This window comes from Phyllopteryx taeniolatus, chromosome 23, assembly GCF_024500385.1.
Source record: "Phyllopteryx taeniolatus isolate TA_2022b chromosome 23, UOR_Ptae_1.2, whole genome shotgun sequence".
NCBI lineage: Eukaryota > Metazoa > Chordata > Actinopteri > Syngnathiformes > Syngnathidae > Phyllopteryx > Phyllopteryx taeniolatus.
In genome coordinates this window covers 3,805,836-3,823,972 of record NC_084524.1, presented here as the reverse complement: position 1 = coordinate 3,823,972, position 18,137 = coordinate 3,805,836, and the positions used below count along the sequence as shown (strand labels likewise).

General features: G+C 47.6%; 1 protein-coding gene across 2 annotated transcripts; it reads right to left on the bottom strand.

Annotated features, from left to right (window-relative positions):
• Positions 1–1,110: 1,110 nt before the first annotated feature.
• Positions 1,111–16,749, bottom strand: LOC133472498 (NACHT and WD repeat domain-containing protein 2). 2 transcript variants are annotated; one of them, XM_061763376.1, is made up of 8 exons: positions 16,326–16,749; positions 15,775–15,946; positions 12,922–13,010; positions 10,089–10,205; positions 7,403–7,606; positions 7,067–7,217; positions 6,001–6,590; positions 1,111–5,922 (listed from the first exon to the last, which is right to left on the bottom strand). In XM_061763376.1, the coding sequence occupies exons 2-8, from the start codon at positions 15,923–15,925 to the stop codon at positions 2,026–2,028; spliced, it is 5,199 nt and encodes a 1,732-aa protein (XP_061619360.1). In that variant the 5' UTR covers positions 15,926–15,946; positions 16,326–16,749; the 3' UTR covers positions 1,111–2,025. The 2 variants fall into 2 exon arrangements, with proteins under 2 accessions (XP_061619360.1, XP_061619359.1); XM_061763375.1 differs by having other exon boundaries at positions 16,592–16,743.
• Between the last annotated feature and the right edge of the window lie 1,388 nt (positions 16,750–18,137).

Below are 18,137 nucleotides of genomic sequence, written 5' to 3'. Positions count from 1 at the left end.
AACAATGCATACACACTAATTTCATATTGCTTCGGACATACGTTTCTCTCTTTTTTTTTCATTTTTTTATGCTTCAGTTCCAGTTAACAACCCCGTAACAAAGTACAACATTTATGAAAATATAAATCTCTAAACAGGTAATCAATCCTGACAATACAAAGAATACTATAGAAACATTCATCACCAGTATGTCAACTATGAGTTGCAAACATAGAAGTTATTAAAAGTCATTCAAGTTACTTTAACATACAATTAATACCATTTATTGGCGTCCAGCTGGCCACATTCAAATATACGCTTAAATTGGCATTCCAGTATATTAGGGCAGGACTCTTTTTAAACATTATAATTTTTTTAATATATATATATATATATATATATATATTTTTTTTTTTTTCCTTCAAAACAGATATAGCACACTGTCTTTCTCCAAAACAAAATGACAGTCCAACACTGAAACGATTTGGCAACAATATAATTACGTTACAAGCCTCATAAAAAATAAAAAAATTATAATAACAAAACTACCATTAGGACTTTGGCAATTACATATTATAGTATTTTTTATATATATATATATATATATATATATATATATATTTTTTTTAACGAAACCTTTAAGGGGAAATATTTTAAAGCTTGACGCTGCTACCTTGTTGAAAAGGATCTGAGGGCCATCATCTCAACGGTTGAAAATGAGCAAATGTACTGGAATAGCCCTTTGAGAAGTCTGGCAAGGTGAGGAGAGTGCGTGGCTTTGCTTCGTACTTGTAATACATCAACGTTACGCTACCTGCAACCTGACCTGATCTTAACAGCCGCTAGTTCTGATGTCACCCGGCGCCGCATCCTGGAGGCTCCAAAAACTGTGGTTGTGCATTTGTCACGTCAACGTTGGCCTCATTGGAAGGACTTCCTGCAATTCACTCATTTTCCCATTGTTCATTTGTTTCGGCTACTGGTTTTCTAGCACGTGGGAAATTACCATCGCTTTCATTTTAAACGCCCGAACGTACCTGGACATCCTATCCTATATTTCTGTAAGCAAACTCCGTTTGGAAAAAAAAAAAATAATAATCTTGTTAAGACAATGCTAGCTGACCTAAAAAAAAAAAAAAAACTAATACAAAGCTCCAAATTGGAATAAATGTAATCATTTCTCACAAACCACCAATAAAGTGCTTCCACCTTGTGTCTAAACCGCTATATGCACAGGGCCAAATTGTTTCTGCGAAACGACGGACGACTACTAACTCCACGAGACCCAAAGCAAGTACACTGATTAAGGCGTGACTGTGTATGGTGCTATGCTACACTATATGCTCCTTAGTGGTGCTCCCCTTTTAAAACACACAGCTCACACGTGAACGGAACAGCGAATTCACAGTAAACGTTCCACCAAATTTCCACAACGGTTGTTACAAAGAGCGACGCAACCCGCAGCTCAGTGTTTTTGTGTGTGTACATATACTGTACTGTGTTTACAAATTCCCTGCATTTTCATAAATCTTCTCGTCTGCACATAAAGGACATTTAGAAATTCCAGGCACTCGCTTTGATTGCATTAAGCACAACGTAACATTTTAAAGTGTTGCACCAATTGCAGCAGCCAAAAAAGAGACATGTACGTGTTTGTTTTTGTACATTTTGTCTGATGTATATAAAACAAAAATGTATTTTCTTCTTGTCGAACACGATGGCGTAATGGACACTGCAAATGAACGTATCGAACAATACAAGTGGCAAAGATGACTGGAATGGCTCTGACCAGTGTTCTGTCACAAATGCATTTCAATAATTTGTTCTTCAAATGCTGAAAGGACACATCATGGCAAACTCTTATCTCGTAGAATTTGTTTCCATCATGTGTGAGTTTTTTTCTTCCGAGCGTCTGAATGTAAAACCAACTGAAACGGTACAACTACTAGATAGGATAGATAGTCAGACGCCTGACATTTGCAGCTGAATCACGTGGCTGTAAACAAGAGTCAACTACAACCTTCCAGAGATTCTAAACCTCTTTTTTCACTGCAGCAGCTCCGTCTTTTTTGTCGGCGTAGTGGACTCTCCTTCACCGGAGTCAGACACATTGATCGGACTGTCCCTGGAGAAAACCTCCGTTGATTCCCTCCAGATGCAGTCGGCAATGGTCTTAAAGGAGTGATTGCCACATTTGGGACGGACCTTCTGTGAAGCATTGTTGACAATCTGTCGGCTGTTGGACGTGGCGATCTTGATTTTGAGGGCGGCGTCTACGCGGTCCACCACGGTGTATGTGCCAATGCTGCCGTCCTCAAAGCCAATGATGATGTTCAGGGCTCTTTGGGAGAGCGAAAGGAAAGTGGGTGTCTTGTATAAGGAGCATGTGCCAATACTCTTCCCATCTGCAAGTCGCATCACAATCAGATTGGAGACAACACCGGCATCGTCATCCTCTTCACAGTTGCGGAAGCAGATGTATACAAGGTAACGGCCGTCTCGTGATAACTTCTGACGCCAAATTATACCAGCGGCATGGACAAGCCTCAGCTTCCCGCTGTGTAGGTCCAGCACGTTAATATTCTCGTCGCCTTTGGACACAATTCCCTGTTTGCCATTTGGGGAGATCTGAAAGTCCTCTAGATTTTTGAGGAAATTAGCTGGCAACTGGACACGCCTGCAAACAGCCTCGTCTGCTACACTCCAAATAAAGACGGTCTCTGTGGACGTGATGAACACGACGCAGTCAGGAATGTCGGGAATAAGTTTGAAGTTGACAATGGCGATGCCGTCGTCGCACACAAACTTCTTGGATACGCTGCCTGACCACAAGCTGACGGCGAGAAGCTTGTTTTTGGAGGTGCCCACAAGAAATGTGTTGGCTGTGGTGATCAGTGCGTTCTGGAGGGTGACCAAGATGTTGCACACTTTGTGTCCTGTCGCTAGTCTCCAGACTCTTGAGGCGTTTTGCTCACAGAGGGACACAACAAACTGGTCGTTGTGGGTGATGAGCAGCTGGGATATTCTCTGTCCGTTGATGCGAAAAATGTTCTCCCCAGAGTTGGTTTGCCAGATGTACTGACTGCACTTGTCATCGGAAGTTACCATTAGATCCCCTGAGGAGGTGAGCACACAGTTTTCTACCACGCCCTCATGTTTGAAGACCGTTTCAATGAATCCAGTGCTAAAGTTCCACTTGTGGACTGCTTCTGAACCATCCATGGTAAACACATAATCCTCTCTGCCAGACAGCTGCAACGTCTGTATCTTCTTGCCTGTTTTGTCAATGTTGGACATTGCTGTGATTATGTCAATGTCCCAGACCGACAGCACTCCACTGCTGGCAACAGAAAGGAGCAGGTTATGGTGGACTGATTTGATGAGTTTAACGATGGCCCCTGATATCTCGATCAGGCTGGCCATGCATTGCCCACTGTCTCTCCTCCACACGAAGATTGAAGAAGTGTTCTCCATCGAGGCCACAATACTTTGTCCGTTCTTGGAAAGAACTGCAGCTACGAAGCGTTCGCTACGTTTTGCTTTAAACTTCTCCACCATTTTCCATACTTTCGTATCTAGAACTTCAATACTTCTGGCCTTGCAAAGCAGAATTGAGCGCTGGTCTTCCGACAGCTCAATGCTCACCACTTCACTGTCATCTCCTCTGCAATCGTAATCCTCCATCAGACGTGGGTTGGTGATCTCTTTGGTGTTCCATACCGACAGACTCCCCTCGTTGTCAATCATCACCATTTGGTTGATCGTGTCGAGGACAAGAATGGACTTAACAAACCCCCCAGAAAACTCAGAGGTAACAGTGGCCAACTTGTCGCCGTTTCCCAGATGAAAGATGGATGCAGTGTTGAGGTACTGTCCGCAGAAGGCATACATTCCATCGGGTGAGCACTGGACACAAGTCACCTCGTACCAGCAATGGAACTGATAGAGAGGCCAGCCGTAAAGTAAGTCTATGACGTTGACATCTTTACTGGCCTCAAGCCAAGCTAAAGCATGGTGAGTTGACAAAGTGAACCCGTTGATAAAGGCCACCCCGCCGGTGATGCCGCCATGTTTGGACCCCTTGATTTCCACTTCTGATAAAAGGCAGGATTTATGATTATCATATATAAGGAGCGTGTTTTTCGTCGTGGCCACAACTAGATATTTCTCATCAGTGGTTAACCTGATTCCCAGCACAACAGATCGAGCTGTGTCTATCTGCCGTAGCAGTTGTCTACTCTCAACGTCCCATGTGCTGACAGACCCATCTTCAAGGGCTACAAGGACGATGTTCGGTGCGAGAGTGGGCAAGATCTCCACAATATGCATGTAACTTGAGCTCAAAGGTAGCCTCTCTGGACTGTAAGTGACATCCATTGAGGAATGGAGAGGCACAATTGAGCAGTACTTTGGCCCATCCTTGTCACACTCCAGGAGGAGATGTCGAAGTTTGGGCAGGGAGGTGACAACTGGCAAAAGCCTTTGCTGCAGTTCTGCGGAAAGTGATGGTGGGCTTTTCAGCACCTTGACCTTGATGCTACGGAGAGTAGTGGATAGAAACTTCAGCTCTTTTTCTTGGGTGAAGCCGTAAGCCAAGTCGATATCGTTTAAAGCCTTTTCAAACTGTCCGATCTTTATCATTGTATACAGCCAGCTGAAGTTCATGATGACACCAAACATGAGGTCATCAGTACGGCCACTTCTTGTGAGGTGGAACACCAGCTCTGTCATCTTCCTGTGGTTGACAAAGAAAATATCCGGCTCTAGAAGGTTGCACTGGAAGACCCAAGGCTGCTCGGGGGTTTGCCTATCATAGGAGTACTTGTCAGATGATGTTTTCTCATGGGATTGTTCATGGTGGGGATTTTTATGGTGTGATATATTTTGGGACGTAAAATGATTGTTGTCGTAAGTGAAGATCTTCTTCCGGCCCCCTGACCACGCCCCCAGGAAGTACTCTGCTAGAAGGCTGTGCATTTGATGGACGTCTTCCTCGTTGCTCAGGTACAGCTTCTGGGCAATGAGATGCAGATGTCTGTTGGCCCAGACCATCAGGGTGACGTTGCGTACCTGACGTTCCACCAGATAACCTTCCAGCTCTTCTTTGAGCCTTGCTACCAAGTCATAAGAAATCCTTAAGGGATTTTTGAGGTAAGATACCACAATCACATCCCCAAGAACTATGTTGTCCAGGGAAAGAATGTCCTCCAGCTCAACCTCAGTTAACCCTGCTTTGGCCATGGTGATATAACCTAATGCTCTGAAGACAAATCGTTGTCCCAACTTCTTCTCTACCGAATAGAACAACTGTTCTATGCTTTCATGCACTGTGGAGCAGAGGGATTTCTCATCCACGTCTTTGTGAGACCTCCAGTGCACTACCTCCCTGTAGATTAGGTTAACAAACATTGGCAAAGTACACTTTGCTAAAGCCTCGTTGACATAGATCTGTTGGCCCGAGGTGACCTTTCTTTTTACGCCAAGTAACTGCTGCTTTAATGTCTGGCTGCAGAGCTTGCGGTCCCTCTGTGTTAACTCCACATAATAGTACTCATCATGGATGGCATGTCGGAGCTTTTGCAGTATTCCATGTTTGTTGGGCAATGTTGAGACTATAATGCGGACTGTCCGAGGGAGTTGTACGGGGAGCCACCACAGCTTGCGTGCTTCATCGGCATCTGACAGCTGCTCCAGGGCATCCAGGATGATGACCAGGGGCCTGTGAAAGGAGGATTCTCCAAGCAGGTTGGTTAGGAGCTCCCTCATCTCCTGGATTTTGTTAGGCAAAAAGTGAATCAAGCAGCGGTAGTTTATTGCAATCTGTTCACAGATGCTCTGGAGAAGTGTGCGCAAGTCTGTGGAGGGCTGACTCGAGCCGATGAAACGGACAATGACCACGGGATCTGTTTCAGGGCCCATCTCCTTCTGCAGCCACGTGTAGGCCTGAAAGACAGCGTTGACAGATATTTAAGATTCCCAAGCACCTCATCTTTTGTTGAAATGATACTGAAAATGTCTCACCTGTTTGGCAACTTCAGCTAGTAGCAATGTCTTTCCCGTGCAGGGTCCCCCATGCACTACAAGCGGACTCATCCTACTCCCCTTAGATGGCAAAATGTACTCCTGCACGTAATCCAGGGATTCGGTCTTGTACTCGTGCAGTGCTGAGTAGGCTTTACAGAGGGACAGGTGCTGCAGGGTCTCATCATACAGCGGGTCAGTCTCTGTGTCAAAGTTCCGCTGTACTGTAGCCTGAATTATATCCACCATGTCCTCATAGAACTGTTTACACAGTCCCTCCACATAGTGGCTCTCTACTTCCTGGGAATAGCCTTGCTTCATGTCGCAGTGCGTGACCGATGAGTAAACCCGGAGGTTCGATGCGGCCACCACTGTTGGTATGAACTCGTCCCGCACCTTTAGCAGGCGCTCGTAAGCCTCCTGGTTGCGCATGATGCGGTCGCCGCTCACCACAATGTCCATGTAGCGGGTCATCTCTGGGAGTTTTGCGAAGCGGTCAAAGTTTGAAATCTTGCGAATGTAGCAAACGCATTTCCTGAGAAAGGCAGGAGTTTGTTTTCCGAGGGCAAAGTCTAATTCATCCTCCAAGGCTGAAATGAGAGGAAAACAAAAACAACGTGATCATATTGCATGTGCAAAGCTCAACTCCTGGCTCCTATTTCTCGAATAAGACACTGTTTAAGATGTAGCTTGAGTAAACCACTCAACATCCCCAGATATATGTAAGTCTAACAGAGTTCTTTCAGGCGATAATCTGAAAAGCTTTAGTAACCGTTTTTGCCAGTGATTACATTGATTCTTTGAGCCTCATTTAAGAGGAGCCAAAGACGATAACGGCGAATGAAGTGTAAAAGAGGCTTCCCCACAAAGAACCTGCCGACAAAAGAATTCTGCCAGTCTCCTGTGTACTTTTATTCACACAGTGGCCTTTGAATTAGATCCAAGAGACACCAGTTTGGAAGGAAAAGTTATGCCTCCCAGGAGATGGCACATGAATCCCCACAGAAAACAATGATTAATTAGGAGGAAGCTGCAAGAAAATGGCAAAAGCAGACCTAAAACTAACCAGAGCAAAGGAATTTCTTGGCCTGAGTGCTCGGCATTGTCCCCTTTTCTTGAAGCTGCAGAACCGCCGTACGAAAGATCCGCTTGATCTCCTCTGACACTTTCCTCCAGGCCTTGTCATTCTTGGTTTTGGCTGCGCTGCTGGACTCCACCTAAGTTGGATGGCAGGCAGGGTAAAGACAAATTGACTTCACCCTGCAGACTCGTGTCACATGCAGAACTGCTTGACGTGTGAACATTGATGCGAAACCAATGATTTGAAAGTGCACTTTATGTACTGTATTGTTAAGCATTGTGAAGTCTTTATTTGATGATGTTCACCCAAAGATGCACTCACTGAGTTCTGGTAGTTCTTAAGCACTTGGGCTTTGGGTTTGAGGTAGTATGCGGGTGGCACAGAGTTTTCATCCCTGCAGTACCACTCGTCCAAGATGTGTGTATCCAGGCCGGCCTCCACTGCGGCATCCAAGATCATCTCGAACTCCGCCGATTCCACCTCGCCCGGCACTCGGATGCTGCCGTACTTCTCTCCCACCAAACCCTGAAGGACGGCAAGAGGAGAAGAAGACAAAGCATCTGTCAGTGGCAGTTGAATCAAGAACATGACCGATCAGATTTACATGTAAAAATCAAATAGCACGATGCTGAAAATAGCAGTTAAATACGGTAATGTCGATTTGTTAGGAAAGTGTGGAGGCCCATTGGTGATTATAATCATCACCACCACCTCCATCTTTATCATCATTACACAACATCTCCTCACAACATCTCTTTGCGTCATCATCGAATGTAATATTTCGACACTAAACGTTTGTGCTTCGGCGCATGCCTTTGAGTGACTGAAGTGATCTGGGATATTCTTTAATATGCTTCATCCGTCACATTCCAGGACAATCTGAGAGAGAAATGAAGCCTTCCATTCCACGACTGGCTGATCTTTACATCCTGCGTCGCAGCACACTTGTAACCTCGGGGCAAAGCCACAAAACTCCAAGTCAAGGGACTGGAAAACTCGACTCTCATGTTGGTTGGCGACGGTGCCTCTGAACCGTGACAGGTCGGGCTTGTGCCGGTTGCCTTGGCAATCGCAGTGGGAGCCGACGCAGGGAACGGGGCGAATCGAGTTCGGTTCGACAGCCTCCGCTGCGATATTGACGCGTGGCCATGTTGCGCACATTCCAAAGGAATAAATCCGTGTGAGAGAATCAAGAGCCAGAAAATGACAAAGACGAGATAAACCCTGCTGTGGGCTTCCGAGATACACTCGTCCAACTCGAGTATTCCTGATGAGCGCGCTGGGGAAAGCAGTAATGTTCATGTTTGCTTAAAAACAACAACAACAACAACCGTGCCTTGTTCTATCGATCAATCCAATTATATTGATCTGATGCATGGTCTGGAGCAGCAAGTGTGTGCAGTATGACATCCCACTCAAGCTTCCAGTGAAATGCTTTTGTCCTTTTCTGGAATATGGATCACAGATACTGTAGATTCTTTTCCACAGAGGGGCCTGGCGATCATGTTAGCCTTACATCACACTAACATAATTGGGGGGGGGGGGGGGGGTCAAGGTTACTTTATCCCTAACTAACTATCCTCTTTCACAGGCAGATGGGAGAAAAAAAGGAGCGGAAGCACCGAAGCTGAGACGCGTCCTTGAGGCGTTTATCGAGTATTTTATAGAATTTTTTTGACACAGGGGAATTTGAGACCGTTGGTGAGCTGAAGAGGGGGAGAAGAAGAAACAGAAGAAGAAGAAAAGACAGTTGTGGCTCATTGTCATTCTTACCATCACCATGCCAACCTCTGCAATCACCATGGAAACCATATTTATTGACAGATGAGGCAAAAGCCTCCTCGTCCAGGTGGTGCGGACTTGTATGTGTGGGGCGCTGGGGTGCTTGATGCCGCTCCTAAAACACATCTCAAGGCTCACGCGCACTTTGCAATTTCATTTCAGGAACCTTTAACGGATTATGTACACGGTTGCGGTATCGAACAGGAAATCCAAAGATTGGGTACGATCAGCAGGTGCAAAGAAGGTAGTCTGCATGGAAGATGGACAGTTGAGCAATGGTTGACAGCATGAGAAAAAAGGAGCTTCAGTGGATCTAAAAAGTCGAAACACCCCTGTTCAAACGCCAGGTTTTTGTGATGTAAATAAAGGAAACCGAGATCAAGACCGCTTATTTGCCCTCGGCTGCGGTGCGACAATGCTCAGGGTCAGTCAGGGCGAAGGCGTTGAGATTGCGGTCTTTGAGCGACGTGAAGGAAATCAGCGCGGCTTGAGCTCAAAAGCGGCGAATTGCGCCGCTTGCTTTCATCTCCACATTTAGCCCGAAGGTGCCCGGCTTGTGTTACCGGCAAAGTCGCACAAGGACAGAAGAGACTTTATCCGAGACCTCTTGAGAATTCTGAAGATATTCCATCTGATTTTCAAGATGCGGAAATTGTTTTGAATGACCAATCCACCTGGGATTTTTCTTATGGTTTAACGTTTTGGATGGCGGCCAGTCAAGGTTTTACTTCAGCGAGGTTAAGGTCTGTGTGGCTTTTAAAAGTTGATGACGTTGACGTTGGTGGGACTGATAATGGATGACTTTGAGCAAGTTCCATTTTGAGATCCTGCAAATTGGCACGCTGCAATTGAACTCCACGAATAGCGCAGGTGTAGATACAAAACTCAGTCGGGCGAAGGGGATTATGTTCTCAAGAGTGCCGGTGTGCTGTCCTACCCATAATGCATTACCTCGCTGTGTGATCTCTCACCTCAATTTCAACCTCCAGAAAAAGATCTGTTCTATTTGAATAATTCAGCATCCATTACTCTACCTGTCATCTCTGCCCTTCTTGCACGTCCCTCTTTGCCCCTTTCCCGAATCTAACGTTGCAGCTGCCCTCGCATGACTCTTTGGTAAAAGTGTCCTTTTTTTTTAGCTTTTGGGGTTTTTACTTTTTTTTTTTTTTTTTTATATAACTGAGCGCTCGATTCAATATGATTGATTGCCAGCGTCAATACTCACAACGAAGCACGGCCCCGCTGACGTCTTCAGACATTCCTCCAGGAGCTTCATCCTGAGCCTCTGCAGCTCTGGACTGTCCCACTCCTCTGGGTCCACGCCCCAGTAGAGGTCCACCACCTGAGCCAGCGGAAAAAAACCAAAAAGAAATTTCTTGAAGCCTCCTTATGAACATAGATTGCCAAGCAGGGCCGAATCTGACACTGCCGCAGCCCTGGGCAGATTATAGATCGATTTGGAGGAATCTCGCCGCTTGCTACATCAGTCACGGCGTATCGGTGTCACTTATCTGCCCCCCGTGCTGGCGAGCCGCGGCCGAGGGAAGAGATGGAGCGAGTTTATGACGGTTGTCCGCTGGGTTCTCGCAGGTGACTGTGAGGACGGTGTTGTAATCAGGAGCTAAATGAATAGTCGTATCTACTCGGCGAGCGTGCGTGTGTGCGAGAGATGGGGAAGAGAATAGGCTGATTAAATTTGTGCTGTGATCGTCGTTGGTGGATGAAGGCGAAAATGGGCAGTTCAGAAGCCAGGCGGCAATCCAAGCTATGCAAGGAGACATAAATGAGGCAAAGAGGAAATTCATTTGAAGTTATTCTTTTTTTTTTTTTTTCTTAATGAAGAGAGGGCTCCTATGGGACATTATTTGGCAGCGTTCATCTGTCTTTTTCCTTCATGCCAATTTACCAATTCGCGAGCACTCTCCCGCTCCTGCCCGAGACGATGGTTGCTTACGCAAGAGCTGAAGCAGCTTCTGCTAAGCGGCTTTCTAACGCCCTTGGAGGGAGTTTGCCTGCGGCAAGTCAAATGCAGGAAAAATCACCCCCCCCCCCCCCCCCCCCCCCCAAAATCATTTCTTGAATGTTAGGCTATTAAACATTGGGATAATGCACATGAAGCCCAAGAAGAAAGGCAAGAGGCGGAAAGCGCCGTCAGTGGCAAAAAAAAATAAAGTATGTTGCCAACGTCGATATCGTAAGCTTCTTATTCATGGTATGTACAAAGGCAATCCAGCCCTCGTATTAGTCTACTTTAAAAATTAAAGTCCAGTAAATTGAGTCAGAAACTCGGTCACAGAACGAATTCAACTCGTAGGTCAAGGTACCACCGTATCTGGCAAATCGGTTTGTGCTCGTAGTTGGCAACGAGGTTGAACACTGAGCCAGTCAAGAGCTAGGAAATGAGCAAAACCGCTTGCTCCACATGGCAGCCACGTGCCGAGCCATGTGGAACGCGGCCGTTTGACCACAGTGCCGGATTCCCGTGGCCACCTTTCACCCTCCATCCTCTTCCTCTTCATCTGCCTGATCCTGCTCCGTCCTCGCAAAGGAAGAAGATTCCGGGAGGAAAGCGAGGCGGGGGAGTGGGGAGACTGATTTCATCAGCCGAGCATATGTGTGTCAGTGTGTGCCGCAGGAAAGAGACCGTGGATCGTGGATTGCGCGCGTGTGTGTGTGTGTGTGTGTGTGTGTGTGTGCGTTGTAATGGCACGAGTATTAAATCAAAGCAAAAGATGACGAGCAATTTGACTCTCGCTGCCAGGACGCCGCAGTGATTCATAATCCAGCTCTAGTAAACCGGTTTCCGCCGAGGTGCCAGCTCGTCACGTGGCGTGGGTGAGGAGGGGCGGGTCTGGTTGTGTATGGGGTGGGTAGGGGGGTGGCGAGTACTTGCAGCTCTTCTGCATAAATCATTTCATGCTCATGCATCATGACAGCAAGCTGAATCACCAGACGGGCACGTGGCTGCGCATTGTGAAGCCAAAAGTGTCTTTGCACATTTCCCTCCCCTTCACCGTCCCTCGACCGTCATCGTGCGCACGCGAGGAATTCTCGCGACGTGTGTCCCTCGTCGTCCTCCTGTAGCCACCGCTCTGAATTTTCTGCTAAACGTTTTTTTTTTTTTTTTCTTTTTTCCTCTGCACAAGTGTTAAATCGCATCGACGCATCCCGCGGAAAACAGACTGTTTAGTTGTGTGAGAGTGTTATTTTCTGTCAAATATGCTCCGTTAACAAATCCAACAAACTTGACCCTTTTCATATGCCTCCAATCTGCTGCTTCTATAGAACGCCATCGATTTGAATGCAGGCACCCAACTCTTCGCTCAGACTTGCCTGCAGGCCACAAATTGTGGTGCCTAAACTTGTCCGATCTCAAAAGTACAGGGATTTGTTAGCCGATACAGTGGATTACAGACCTGAATTTCACAGCTGGGCGGGACCCTCTTCCACGCCGCTCCGTTGAAATACGTATTTGACAAAGATATTCGTAAACTGTTGGATTTCCAGTTGACGACTATAAACGTCCTTGAGTGAATGATTTTATTCAACACAAGAGCCAAACGCCGGAATTGCAATCCTGCGTTGAGTAAGAACGACTGCGAGCGGGTCGTCACGCACAAATCGCTCCTCGCTTTTCCAAGAACTATCTGAAGCCCGAATCTCCCGCTGGCTCGAGGGCTCTCCCGGATTTGTCGAACCAACTCCGATAGGAATCTTTCCGCGCGCGCCGATGTTGATTTGCAATGCAAATGCGCTCGACGGCCACAGCGATAGAGAGAGCGGAAGAGCGAGCGACGGTGGCTCTCGGGCGATGACAACAGGGAAAAGCCCTCACGTCATCCCGCCTTATCCGCGACGAGATTTCGCGTGCCAGCCTTCATTGCCAGGCGCCTTATCTCTGCTGGCCTTCTGTCCGCTTGAAACAGTCAGTGGACCGACGTGTTTGGCGCCGGGGGTCCTTTCAGGTCCCGAGTGCTTCACATGCCAAAGTGACAGGCTCCCGAAACTGAAAGGCAGCCTCTGGAGCGTGATGGGAAGTCGCGGCAAATGTGACTAACCTGGAATTCAATGCCGTAGTTCTCCCGGCAGAAGTCTCGTAGTTTGGGGTAAACGTGCTCTTTCAGTGCGTTCCTTTCTGCCTCTGTGTCTGGAAGCAAAGGAGAGAAGATTTCATGAGCTTGTTTTTGCGTTCTTCTTTCCGGCATGGTAGCGAGTGGTTAGCACAACAAACTGCTGATTTTTTATTTTTTTTTTTTATGATACATCATCATCTCCTTAAAACAGGGGTGTTAAACTTATTTTTGGTTTCCGTCAGAGAGCTGTTATGACTTTGTTTTTGTGTTTTTTTTTTTGTTTTTTTGTTTTTTTAAGTAACTCTGGCTTCCTCCCACATCCAGAAAACATGCATGTTAGGTTCTTGGGAGACTACATTTTCCATAGTTGTGAATATGAGTGTTTGACCAAATCGCGACCCGAGTGACCGTTCTCCTCGATGTGCAACAAAGCTAAGCTAGGCTAGCCGCCTCCATATTGTCATTCAGGCGACGATCATATCGGAATGTTGAATTGGATTGTCCCGCAGTGCGAACCCGCGCCTCCTTGTTGTGTCCCGCTTTTCCTCCCATCTCTGTTCTCCCGCCCCTCCAAACGCACGCCGTAATCTATTTGGACAAGCGCAGTCGCTCTCCCTGGAGGGCGCGGACGGACAGTTCAAACAAAACATGGCCGACAGGGAGACCTGCACGGAACGCCCCGCACGCGCACAAACCGAGTGAGCGGGGCCAAGCCGGCAAATTTAGTCTGACGTATCTTTCGCCCGTCTATCTTTAGCAAAGCTCGGGGCTGCGTCCGGACATGCGTCTGCCCACAGCTGGCCGGCAAAATGTCACATTGAAGCGCGCCGATAATGTGCCGTAAGTGGCTGCGGCGGCGCATCTCGCTCCATCACAGGAACACTGCGAGGAATCATAAACATCTTCATCATTTTGTGCTTGAAAGCTTTCAGATAAAACTGTCTGAGGGTGAGTTATCGTCACCTGAAGTATTAGTGTGCTTGAAATTCATGCCATGACAATGATACGGCACCAAAACATGCAGCTTGCCTGACGGAAAAATACAACTGGGTTGTATAAAACATCAAGTACCACCTCCAAAAAATGGACTCTCCAAGTAAAACCATCATGAGCAGTAATAAAATACGGTACAGTGGATCGGATAGCGACCGAATTGTGAACGGCAAAAATCCGCAAATGATTGAAGGTCCTTATAATTACACTGAGAGTTTTTTTTTTTTTTTCCTTTTTTAACCCCCAAAATTATTGAATAAGCGGGTATAAACCGCCAATAAGAGGTTTTGGGTTTTGTCCCACCCCCCCTGCCCCCCCCCAAAAAAATGAATCCGCAGGTACTGAACCGCGAGTATGCTGCAGTCCACTGTCGTGTCGTAGAGACAAATGTTCATGACCAAAGATTTTTTTTCCTCCAAAAAAAGATTTTATATTTTTGTTAACCACTGTAACATCATACACATTTTGAACATTTAATTCAGTGATACTTTTGTGTACCACTAGAGGGAGCCCATACGCCACTCGTCTAGTGCTACTGGTACCATACTTTATGAATCACTAGTATAAAACATATGCGAGATTGTAAAGAAACATTTTTTTGAAAGAGTAATTACTGAATGCACTTTAGTATTGGTGGGATGTGCGCCTTTAAGGGGTGTGGCCTCGTGCGGGATCTCAGGAGCTGGAGCTCTCGTTTTGTATTTGTGCGTTTGACCAAAGCCAGCGAGCGAATCGATAGCAGATGACCCGGAGGACGCCGAAGGCGGAGCCACGGCCAGCGTGGAGCGGCCATCCGTCAAGGCCAGATGTTCCCGCGTGCGTCTCAAGAGTCCCGCAGGTGATCTGAACGCCGACTCTGCGGCGGCCGCCTGTTGAGGTTGTCGACGCCCGGGGAACTCGCCCTGCTCTCTCTCTGCCTACGATTGCATTCGTATGTCAGTCTGTCTAACATCTGGGCTCGCAGCTGTTGAGCAAACGGATTGCCCTCTGCTTTATATTCACATTCATTTGAACTCTTTACACATTCGAATTTGACACACTACAGGCTTTGAGTTCCGATACTGGCCCCATTTCCCAGATCGGGCCCGACATATTTTGTCGGGAACGACAAAACTTCTTGTAGTTTGACATAATCCACGACCAACGAGTTGGCCATACGACGCCAAAATCAAAAGTCGAGCATGTTTGATTTTTTTTTGGGGGGGGGGGGGGGTGATATCTTTCGTTTAGTGTGACACATCATCGACAACTCTCCAACAGCGCGCCTTGACGTCGACCAATAGGATACTTGGCCACCGTTGTCAACAATTATTCACGTTTATCCAGTGTTTACCGAAGCTTCAGAGCACGATTCGACAGAACGCGAGAGCGCGATCCATTGTTGTCGTCTTCGCCATGGTAACAGATGTATCCAGTGGGACATTTTCTGGCCACGCCTCTCCGACAATGTTTGATTTGACGAGATAAAGACCAGCGATCGTAAAAGACGGGATGCGGCGGTATCGGAATACACGTCGTGCGGCGTTGCCAGCCGTCCGACATGCTGCGATCGTGAAAGGCCAAATTTGTCCAGGCAGACGGCCATCAGATTTCGATTTCACCTCGCAACCTTTTTCCATCCTTTTATGGGTTGGTCAGAGCAAAAGTAACAACCGAGAAACATTCTGTCGCAGTTCGCACACACGAATGCAGTGAATAATCCGCATCGATGCATGCGGAATATATTGTTACAGTGCACGAAGCGGTTTGCATCGAATGGATGTGAGGCCACAGGTGGTTAAACCGCTCCGAGCTGAATTTGAGGTCAATCGCGGTAGGGATGACGGTAGCCCACGTTTTACGTACCGTCCGGGTTGGCACAGATGAAGACGCGGACGCTGCGGCCGCCGGGGACGTGGTGCGGCGGCAGGGCCAAGACGTCGCCGCTGATGGCCGCCCTGCGCAGCGCCGACTCCCGCGGGCAAGGCTGCCGGCTGCCCACACCCGACGGCCACATGGGGGTCGACTTCCAGCGTGGCTACCACACAAACACACGCGCATTTTAGTGCGGGGGGGCAGGCGTGCGTTGCCCGCTCAACCCAGTGAACCAACTTTAAGGAGGAACGAAGAAAAAAAAAAAAAAGAAAAAAAAAAGATGGATTCAAAGTGGAAATTGTCATGGAAGTGGCAGAATCACATGCAAACAGCAACAAGAGGGTTCAACGTGGCATGGGTGTGATAATAAAGTAGCATACAGCCTACTGGACCGTCTCACGGTGCATGCGGAACGTGTGCGTGCACGTCCTTGGACGCATGCATGGATTGTTGACGCTAAGCAGACAAAAAAAAAAAAAAAAAAAAAAAAAAGCAATGAGACGACACACAACTGCAAGCAAGCATCGGCCGTATTCGCACACCCCAGAGAGGATGCTTGCAAAGCCGAATAACCACCAACAAAAAAAAAAAAGGTGCTTATTCCGCTGGGAACGGGTGCAGGCTAGTCGCCGGTTTTCCGACAGTTGGTCAATCCGGCAGTGTTTGTTTAAAAGGGGGGTGGGAGGACGAAAAGTTGTTTGCTCAACTCTTCATGAAATCCCCCAGAAAAGGGGGACAACTAAAAGCAGCGAGGCGCCGCATCCAGGGAGGAGAAGTGATGCTGGAGACAGGCTCGCGTGGTGCTCACATTCATCCGCTTCATTTCGCCTCTTGGGCTGAAATCCGAGCGTCGAGGGCGGCAAGAGGACGGCAAAAACGCCCGTCGGGGTGGTCGTGGCTCGCCGCTCGCCGGGCTGCGCCGCGTCGCATCCTGCTGCCTCTGCGAGCCGACGACGGAGCTCTGGCGGACGCCGAGAGAGACGTCAGGTCCCCCCCCCCCCCCCCCCCCCCCCCCCCCCCCAAAAAAAAATCAAGGCGGAAGTGCGTGGGCTTTTCAAAATAAAAGTCCTTCATCGGTTTGTGAGAAACACGCCACAGGGGCTGCGATAGGATATGTTGGACTTGTATTTTATGCTTTTTATTAGATCATGATATCAGGTGTCGACAATAACATGTGTATTCAAATAACTCATGTTGAACGAGGCTTAAATATTGATTTTTAGCCCACGCCGCGTGGTTAACTTCGGGAAGCAGATAGTTCTTTGTTGATGCTCGCCAAATCCTCTCACGCCGCAACATCCGAGCCTGTTTTCTCCCTCGACTTGTGATACGGCCCAAAAAAGGAAAAAGAGAGCGGTGGGTTCCCGCATCTCCTCCCGCCTCAGTGTTTCCATTCACACGTGCGATAGCCCAAAAACCCGGACGACGCCACAACGGGATGAGGGCCAGGCGTTGCTGCCTGTCAGATCAGTGCGAGTGGACTTCAGCAGATGTAATGTGTACACCATAAGACCGACTCTATTTCCTTAGAGGGCAACTTGAAACTCCGCCACCACTCTGTCTCCTTTGTGGCCAGCCCGAAGTTATTTTGTGGCTATTTTGGTCCGCAAGGAGCTCCTTTCATCGCTGCCTAATTAGCACTTTTGTTTGCGCTCCTGCTGTGACCTTTGGCGCCAATTGATTTGCAGAGGGAGGAGAGTAACAAGTCGACCGTACGCACCACTTCTTTGTCGTTGCCTAAAAACTTGCCGCAGCTTTATTTCACTTGCGAGTCGTCGTGTGAATGCGATCACGCGCTTGCCGCTCGCGCCGCAAATTCAAGCGTGAGGTCGCCATGTAGAAGCCATGACGATAATGGCCGCATACTGCACCTGCAAATCAAACCTCGCTGCACAGCTATCACAGCGCAGCAGCTAGCACGTAAAGTCAATAGAAGTAATACCCCTCCAAACCATTAGGTGGCAGTTGTCGGTGTTCCTCATTCTTAAAAAAAAAAAAAAAGTGAAGCAGAATCTCTACAACCGTGGATATCAAAACCGAAAATAAAAGATGTAGGCATCATTTTCACTCTCGGGACCACAGAGTCGGAATGTCTGGTAAGAAGTTACAGTTCGCGCTGGCGTCGTCATTATAACGTTAGAAATGAAAAGTACGTCACGGTTCCACTGCGTACAGTACGTTTGTTGCATCATTTATGTGCAAAACCGCAGCATAAATACAACCGCTTTAACATGTCGGGTCCGACGAGGCCGCTCTCTGAATAATAGAGATTCACTTTCGGAAAAAGCACTCACGCAACACACAAGCAAGGCATCAAGTTTGAGTGGGCCTCAAATAGGTACGTGTGGAATCCC

Coding starts and splice junctions, on each gene's coding strand:
- LOC133472498 (XM_061763375.1), bottom strand. Junction 7,218..7,402: donor TTAAGAACTACCAGAACTCA/GTGAGTGCATCT, acceptor CATCCAACTTAG/GTGGAGTCCAGCAGCGCAGC. Junction 5,923..6,000: donor TAGCTGAAGTTGCCAAACAG/GTGAGACATTTT, acceptor GCTGTCTTTCAG/GCCTACACGTGGCTGCAGAA.